This window comes from Phalaenopsis equestris, unplaced genomic scaffold, assembly GCF_001263595.1.
Source record: "Phalaenopsis equestris unplaced genomic scaffold, ASM126359v1 Scaffold000107, whole genome shotgun sequence".
NCBI classification, from domain to species: domain Eukaryota; kingdom Viridiplantae; phylum Streptophyta; class Magnoliopsida; order Asparagales; family Orchidaceae; genus Phalaenopsis; species Phalaenopsis equestris.
In genome coordinates this window covers 4171935-4181862 of record NW_018164549.1, presented here as the reverse complement: position 1 = coordinate 4181862, position 9928 = coordinate 4171935, and the positions used below count along the sequence as shown (strand labels likewise).

Sequence of the window (9928 nt, the reverse complement as noted above, 5' to 3'; positions counted from 1 at the left end):
TTTCCCTACTCTGCCCCTGTTCCCTTTGTCTGCAAAGTAGGAATCTGTGTTATCGCTTCAGTTCTGTGTAAATAGAATTTTATTGTAGGTCTTTTTTGTTTAATTAGTTCTTATGTTGCTGTTATGATTCGGTTTGGCTATGTTTTTTTATTATTTGTTAATTGATTTATTTCATGAAAAACATATTTTTTTGGGATATTTATGCAAATAATATCCAAATTCTAAGTCTTTATATGTCTAAGATTTAAACATTATTTTTTCATTTATAGTACTCAAAAAATTTCACATGTAAATCAAATTTTTACTATTTTAACTTTTAAAAAGTATAGAAAAAATGTGTTTTCATTTGGTATGTATGTCAATATATATATATGTGTGTGTGTGTGTGTGTTATCATTCCTTATAGGGATCAAACTTAAGTCAGAGGGTCTTACGCCTAACAACCCAACTAGTCTATTAACTTGCCACCCAAAGACGCACAACTATATATATATATATATATATATATATGAACCGCGTACTCAGCTCAGTTGTAAGTCCCCTCTTGATTCTCCGGGTGTTGTACTCGAATTATTAGGCGCATCGAAGATGATCGAGGCTCGTATAATAGTCTCATGTCATTTCTTTAATATATAATATATACAGGACGTGCTTACTTGGATCGCCGGCGGATGCGCTGACGAGCTGGAAGGAGACCCGATCACCTACGAACTCGCTGAGATTGTCGAGAACGGAAGCTTGAAAATCATTGAAATCAAGCACGTTCTTCTTCATCAGAACAACGGTTCCTTGCACCTCCATAGACTCTGCTACCTTCTTCTTCCTCGAGCTCTCCAGCTTCCCGTTAATGGCGTCCATGAATTTGTGAAGAGAAGCCATGGTTGATGTATCTGTGTGCTCGCTAAGAAGGGAGGGGAAGAAGAAGAAGAAGGTGGAGTTGTTGTGGAGGGGAAGAAGACGGGAATGTAAATTTAAAGAAAGATATGGAGCAGTTGATATATAATAAATTATTACGTTTAGGGTTGATTTGTCTTTCACGTGTTTAGAAAATTTACAGTTTGACCCAGGAATGATTCCACGCAGCCAGGGGGAGAAAATTTGAATGGGAGTGTTATTTTCAAAAGTTTTTCAGATTGAATTTATGATTATTAGTTTTATCGTGGTTTAGAATACCGGTTCAATCGTGAATCGGTCGGTGGTTTGATTCTGAGCAGTCTAAAAATCGAGAAAAATTTACGTACGTAAGACTTACACAACGCTACGTACATCATAGAGGTTATTCAGAGAGTATTGAGGGTTATATCCGTTTTATACCCATTGTAACCTCCATGTAACGGAAGCGCATAACTTTCTAGAAGGTACATATAGGTTATATGGAGGTTAAAGGGGGTATAGCGAGGATATAAACTCTCAATACCCTCTGAATAACCTCTCTGACGTACGCAGCGCTGCGTACGTAAGACGTATGCAAGTTTTTCTCATAAATCAAAGTTGTGAAAATAGGACCCTACATGAAATGGGAAGAAGAAAATCTTTAAGTTTCATTAGTTTGATTGAGGTTGAACCAAAATCAAACCAAATGACATAATAAATATAAAAATTTATTAAATATGACATAAATAATGTAATAATAATATAAAAAATTAAATTATATTAATATTTGTATTATTAATTTATTATATTATTATTTCATTATTTAGGTGTATTTAACTAATTTTTATATTTACTATCTCATCTGGTTAAATTCAGGTCGAACCAATGAACCTTGAACATTTTCTTCACCTAATTTGATGTCTGGCCTGATTTTCACATCCTTGAAATTTATTTTAGAATATATAATTATGAGATTGTAATTATTTCATCTAATTTGAATTAATTTTTAGCTCTCTCTTCCTTCATGTAAGAAATAGTGATGTATTTATAATTACATAATGTACAAACTTTTATCATTAAATACTAATTTAACTAAATACTTCAATCAATATAATCTAAAGTCATTTTTAATTTTAGCTTATAAGAAAATAGTTAAGCTCTGTTTGACACTGCTGCAGCTTCCCAGCTTTTCAGCTGCAGCTACGTTGCCCGAGGAAACTATTTTTTTACTGTTTTATGACTATTTTTAAAAATCAAATAAACATTTTTACATATCTAAAATCAAGATTTTCGTGTTTATATGCATACGAAATCTTCATATAAAAATATTATAATCCCAATTTAAGAAAATAAAATGCATATTTTCATGTATAAATTTCCAACACCAAATTATTATTAATGAAAATATGGAACTTAAAGGTGATAGATTTGTAAATACATAAGAATTATGTGGCTTTCATGTGAATTTCCCTTTTCTTAATTAAGCTACATTTAACTCTAAAAAAAAAAACGAAAGGTGAGGAGTACGTGCTTGCAAAAAACGCTTTTGAGGTCGTGCATCCTGATCTCATATATATATACATCTTTACAACTCATTAAGAATAACTTTTTCAAAATTTATAACCTATTTATACTTATTTTCAAACACTATGTAAAATTTTTTTTTATGATGATGATGCATGGTTGTTGATCAATCTTAATTTATGTAAATAAATATTTAAATGTAAATTAAAATAAATACCCTGAGCAGCACAGGCGTCGATGCTCGGAGAAAAAATTGCGTATATAAGGCGTACGCAGCGCTGTGTACGTCAGAGAGGTTATTCAGACGGTATTAAAAATTTGAGTACTTGTACCTTCTAGTAAGTTTTGCGCTTCTATTTTCATATTTTTGTAGGTTATATGTAGGTTACAGGTAGTTTACATGAAGTTTATATGGGGTATAACACAGATATGACCCCCCAATATCCTCTGAATAATCTCCTTGACATACGCAACGTTGCGTGCGTCTTACATATGTAAATTTTTCTCCAATGCTTGGGGAGGTTTCTAGTTTCCTAAGAAACGGATTTGGTTAACGTTATTTTAAGGGCTCAAACGAAATCATTTGGTAATTCTCGCTATATTCACAAAAACGAGCATACAGAATTTTCATCGGTTGAATGGAGCTCACCTGTTAAAGTAGATGATTGTGATTCAAGCTCAACTGTCGAAGTAGTTGGATCGAGTCGACCTGCCTAAGTGGTTGAAACGAGTCATTCTTAGTTCTTGGATATATATTAAAAAATTAGAATAATTTAATTTTTATATATGCATAACATGCATGCACGTGAATGAATATGTGGCCTCTTGACTCCGAATGGATTCCTTCCTAATTCGTGGTCCGCCACCCATACTAATCTTGCCAACTAATGGATTCCTTCTCAATGCCTCTTCCACCCCGCATACTTTTCATAGATAAATAATGTAAATTTAGGTTTTGTCTTATGTACTTCAACTTTTTGACATTTATTCTCGTGCTTATCAAGTTTGATAAAATGATATATAAAATAAATTTATTTATTTTTAAATACATTATTATTAATGGGGCGGAACCAATCTCTTTTTTGAGGGGGGCAAACTATTCCCTGAAACCAGTCTAGGAGAAGCAAAGGCAAAGAAGGACAAAGTGATATTTCAAAAAGAGCAAAAACTGTCATTTCAGGAGAGACAAAAGACCAAATTACTCTCTAATATAAATAAAAATCTACTTTAGGGGGGGGGGTTGGGGGCAGAACCCTATGTGGGTCCGCCCTTTAATGCATAAGTAAATTTTGTTTTTCTAATTAAGTTAGTTTTTTGCTAGAAAATAGAATGTCTTTAACATAAGAGCAAGTATGATAAATAATATAGTCTAAAATGAAGGATTAAAAATCATTAATTACATGAATACCAAAATTTATACTGACTAGGCCTACATGGCCGCCTACGTCTACAATCATATATAGATCGAATGATTCATTCAAAAGGATTTAAACTTCATGCTAAATTAGAGATATTGATGAAGAAATTTTTTCATATAGTTAAGCAACATTATTATCTTTTCAGTCTTAGATAACTCTTCATTGTGTTAATTTTACTTGTTGATGTTATAAAAGTGAAAATTACATAGATTTATCTAGTAAAATATTCACTTAGTACATGATCTCAAATGATTTGTATCATTCTTTTTTTGTGAGCTACTATGGCAAGGGTTGAATTAAATACATGTAAATATATATAATTATATTATGTAACACAAAGTCCATTAACATTATTCAATTCTAAGATGATCAACACACCCTCTTAGGCTTGAAGAAAATTCAAGAAGATAGACTTGAAAGTGAATTTTTTTAACATAATTTCATTAAATCTCAAATGATGGAATTAAACTTTCAAATTTGTGTTGGCTAGTATTTATGCATGTAAATCATATATAGTATGTATTTTCTAATTTAAATTTAAGATCATTTAGGCCTCAGTTTTAGAAAGTTTGTAGTCAAACTGATTGTCTCGGTGAGATGAACTCAATGATACCAAAATTGGTTCAAGTTGAGTGCGATGAAGCCCAAATCAAATCTTTGAAGTACATTTGGAAGCTTTAGATCGTCAATTGAATTGTCAAATGAACTCCAAATTTGACATGTTTAAAACTGAGTTGAGTATTTCGACGAGAGGAATCCGATAAGTCTAAGACCACTAATATATATATTAATGCGTATAAACAACAAAAATGGAAAAGCCATAGATCTGGATATTTTTGGATGACAAATTTGGCTTAGCTTGAAAATAGGGGGGTAACATATGTCTCCAACAAACCTCCATCACTCTACATGAATCTTGAGGCATTGTCACAAATCTTGAGATAATTTTTTGAACAAGAAACATTCAGACTTCAATTAAGAGTCATCCATAACTGCAATTTCATTAAACTTATGGTCAAACTGACCCGCTCGATGAGACAGACCTAATGATATCAAAGTTAGTCAAATCTGAGTCAAATGAAACTCAATTCAAGTCATTAAACCACTCTTGAAAGATTTTCAAACACATTTGGAGGGTCAAACGAATGTCGAATCTGGTGAGTTCATTGTCGAATCGAGTGTCTCAACAAGTCGAATCCAACGAGCCTAAGATTGCTCAATTCTAACATTATTAAGACACTCAAATATCCATCAAACGCCGTCTATTTAAAGAAAACTCACGGAACTGTCCCATCAAAATGGTTTATATTCATGCTTTAATTGCACCGAGTACATTATAAATAGAGTTTCACCTCCCTCATGAGGGGGGGAGCTTGAGGCTTGAGAGAGAACTTGAGGCCTTGAGAATAAGCTGAAGTCCGGCTCCATTCACACCATAGTGAATCTTCACCGACAATCGTTGACCACCGCCGACCTCCGTCAACCGCCGTTGATCGTCGTCGACAACCACCAACCGCCTTTGAGCATTGTTGTTGTCGTTAACCACTACCGACTATTTTCGACCACCACTAACCATCGGCGATCACCACCAATCAACGTCAAACATCATCAACGAGTCGTCATTAGTCAACGTTGTAACTTGAAAAATCTAACAACTATTTTCTGTCTGTGCAATAAGGGGTTTTTGTAATCATTAATTTATAGTGGATTCTTACAATTGGGCTAGACCCATGATTTTTTCCTTTTACTAGTTTTTCCACATAAAAATTATTGATCTCATTACTAGTTGTTTTCTTTCATATAAGTGTGTGTTGAATTCTCGTGCAACACTAAGACGATAATCCATTACTCTACTACTGTGAATTTTCTAGCATGCATCTATTCTAAACTTATTTTTAAGAATTTTGAGCTTAAAAATTAAATCAAAATTTGTCTTTGGTTGGATGAATTTTCTAATGATGTATTAATGAAGACATATCAAACTTGAATGTCTTTTTTAGAGTTAAAGGAATGTCTTATAGTTAACTAATTAATATTTCAATATATTTTAATTTTCCATAAAAAAAATCATTTATGTTTTCTTACATTTACGACACAGTTATGGCAAAAAAAAAAAATAATAATAATAAAAAAAAAAAAATCCAACCTCTAAAATCTGTGCGGGTGTTCGCATTGGGAAAAAAACATTACATACAGAGTCGGGAAGCAGCTCTGCGTCCGGACTCCAATAAAATCTTGTCATGTGTATCAAACAAGCCCCACCTAAAAAATGAAGGAAATGTGTTTATTGTGGTGCTATCGCAAAAGAACTCTAATAACGCCATAGTACACCACAAGATCACCGGTATCACAGTTTCTCTTCAATAACTCCGCAAATAACTCAAATAACGTCACCATAACACCGCAATAATACAGGTGATCAACGCCAATAAGACAACCCAGAGGACCACACAAATAACACTACGGTAACACCGCAATAATCTCGTAAAACAACTTTAATAACACTACAATAACATCCGTGAACATCGCTAATAACACTGCCTGAAGGACCCCACAAATAACTCCGTGATATTTTTGGCGTCTTTTCGTCATTTTTTAGTAGGTCCAATCAAATACATGCGGTAAATTTTATTCGAGTCGGACCGGACTCCTTATGTAATATCTATTCCCGCATGAGAAGCTATGGACGGATAAACAGGCCCGTTACTCTTTGATTGCAGGCCCACATTGATGGCCCACATTGAAACGCCACTGTTCCAAAAAACTGCACATTTGTTAATAAAGTCCATTAGAGAAGCTCATTAGCCCATGTAATTTTTGAGCATTGAAACTATTTATAATTTTTGTACATTTTCAACGTCTTGATTTTCAAACATAATAGACATTTGGTGAAATTGTGGGACCATTCAATCGCCCTAATAATAGGAATAAATATTAAATTTATAAGGAAAAAAAATGGTATCATTTAGATTATATATTTTTTCTTGACAATTATTCTAAATTATGATGCATATATCTATTTAATAATTTAAATTTATAATTGATTAATTAAAATTAGAATTTTATTTGAAAAAAAAAATTATAAGCTTAACTTGTGAATAAATGGTGATTATTCATAAAAGCATTTAAGAATATAAAATTTGCTTAAGTATTTATGTCAATTAAAATATTTATAGTTTTGATTGTAATTATTCTAATTCTATTAAATAAGAAAAAAAAATAATAATGACGCAAATAATACCATATTTCAAATTTAGATTTATTTAAAATAATTTAATTTTTTATTTGTTTGTGTTTTTATTTATGAGAATAGATATATTTTTGGGATATTCAAATAATAATATCAAAAATCTCAATATTTTTTTCATGACTTATTTGATTTGATATATCTAAAGTATAATGTGCTTTTACTCATAAAAAGGATCAATATTAAGTGTGAGTTGCTTCTAACACCAATGAGGAATAGAAGACTTCAAGATGAAGTCCTCTAAGAAATATATCACAATATCCAATGCCTCATTCCAAAATTTAATATGCTTTGCATGAGAATATTTTAAAATGCTAATGTTGATTGAAATTGCAATGGTTTGATATTGTAGTTAATTGAAGAATACATGATAAAAAAAAGTTAATATTATAACACTAGTTCAATCGCTTGTGATTTTGATGAAGTTTTTGAGGCTAGAGATGAAGATAAAATAATGGTGTTAGATGATGATTATCGAATGATGATGGTTGGGAGAAGACATGCAGGCAATGACAATTAAGAGAAAGAAGTTATATTATTGTGAATAAGAGAAGAGGATCAAGTCATTGCAGTTAGACAATGACAGTAGGGTGAAAACAATTAAATGACAAATGGGTTGACAGTGGTGGGGAGTCAACAAACAGACAAATTAGAGGATTGCTGTGATAGTTGAATTTGGTACTCGAACAATACCCCAAAGATTCCAATTGTCAAAACTCTCTTCAATTTGAAGTCTATGTTTCTTTTGTGTGAAGTTCTCAAATGTCTAAACTTTTTTTAGTTTAAGTTAAGCTCGATTTAACTGTAAGTATGCAAGATTCAATGATTGTCTGATTATTCAATTAATACCTGATCATGTTTTTCACCACAATCTGAGCATATTTAGACCCAAATTTAATCTCTTTTTGTATCGTACAGTCTATCTAGTGGACACTTTCAATTTAATCTAAAGTTTGCTAGAAACAAAGTTCGAATAGTTTAAAATATTTCTTTTTAAATTTTAAATTATGTGAATTTTCCATAACAAAAATGATAAATCACATAACCAAGGCTAGGTCAAATGTAGCCCAAGCCAAACACAATAGAGAAATATCTCTTACATGATTAAACTTTTGACTAAGTCTAGGGGCATGGTTGTAAGTTATTGTTGCATGTCAAATCTCCTCCTCTTATTGACCAAGTCCTCAAACTATTATTTATATTTATCTTTTGAAACCAACAAAAAAACAAAATTACAAAAATGCCACCAATTTATTAATGCCATCCTAATTCACTATTATTACAAACAAAGACAATATTAGTTTTTAATGCAAAGTATTTTAGGCAGTTAGTCCATAACTCATAGTTCAGCAAATTAATAATTATAATTATTGAAATATAAATTAGACATTGTAGTATATAACTTTTATAATAATAATAATAATAATAATAATAATAATAATAATAATGATATTTATGATGTGATATAAAAGATTTAAATATCATACGTTTAAGAATTAAAATTTAGATGTCGGATATCTAAATATCTAAGCATTGTGTGGAATTTATGTGATGTTTCGTGTTTTATCTATGAAAATTGAAAACAGAGGCTTTATGATGAGAAAATATTACGTGCAGATAATGTATGTGTGAATTAGTGGTATTGTGATGATATTAAATATTACGTGTGGATAATGTATGCGCAGATTGGTAGTATTGTGATGAATATTAAACATTCGTGGTGTTTTACAGTCATAATATTGTTGTTTACTTTAGAATTCGATCAATTTGCCTAAATTTGAAAACACAGCTTTGTATGAAATGTCGTTAATTACTGTCGGACATCGTCTCCCCAATTGTTGCCCGCTGCCTGCCACCGTCGCCAGTCACCTCCATCACCGACCACCTCTGTTGGCCATCAAAATGTATCGTTCGTCACGGTCGGCTGCCTCCAATGACAGCTGACGTTATTCTCCAACATCTCATTATAGTGGGATTTAGTTTGCTCATTTAAGACTTTCTCCAATGACAGCTGCCTTGTATGTATCTCGCCTATGTTTCTACACTTTATCCAAAATAAATGCATATAAGAAAATATGAGATGTTATGAGTGGATTGCTTCACTAGAAAGACTTCGAGGACAAAAGTCTTAAATGTAGATCTTATTTAAAAATAAAAATAAAGTCTAAGAAATATAGATTATTTAAAAATCATTGTAAAAAACTTAGAATATAAAAACCTCATAAAATACAAATCATCCAAATCGTAAGCTGAAAGCTTTAAGAGATACAACAACAACAACAAGCCTTAAGAAATGCAAGCTATTAAAAATTTATAAGAGGAAAATATCACAGAAAATATATGTTATCTAAACATCTAAAACAATAAAGTTCTCAAATGGCACACATTTTTCAAAAATATTTAAAGATAAAAATCTTAGAATGTAAGAGTTATCCGAACCTTAGAAGATAATGGTTTAAGGTACTACATATTCTGCAAAAATATCAAAAGCAACAAGCCATAAGATTTACTTGTACTATAATCACCTGACCTACAAAATGTAAACTTTAGAAGGTACATAATTTTTCGCTCTTATCAATGTAAATATACATTAAATTTTATTACATATTTTTTATTCTTTTAAAAAATCTCAAAATAAACAAAAATTTTAATTTATTTAAAATATCATTAAGATAAAACATTGGAACAGACCTGCTATGTTTCGATCAGCAGATAATATCTTTTTGTTCCAAACTTAAATATTTAGTCACTATACAATAGATTTATAGCTGATATGAAGGTTTCAAGTGCATCTTAAAAATATATAATGGACTCATTTTTCCAAGAAACATAAAATCTCATTGTTCTAAAGCATTCTTACTTAAAG

The 9928-nt window shown here is 31.2% G+C and overlaps 1 protein-coding gene across 1 annotated transcript in view; it reads right to left on the bottom strand.

Annotated features, from left to right (window-relative positions):
• LOC110020829 (probable linoleate 9S-lipoxygenase 5) overlaps positions 1-892 on the bottom strand; it is a 6536-nt gene extending 5644 nt beyond the window's left edge. The window contains 2 exon segments of the mRNA XM_020719085.1: positions 1-29; positions 657-892. Coding sequence (XP_020574744.1) covers positions 1-29; positions 657-879 — 252 coding nt within the window. The 5' untranslated portion in view covers positions 880-892.
• Between the last annotated feature and the right edge of the window lie 9036 nt (positions 893-9928).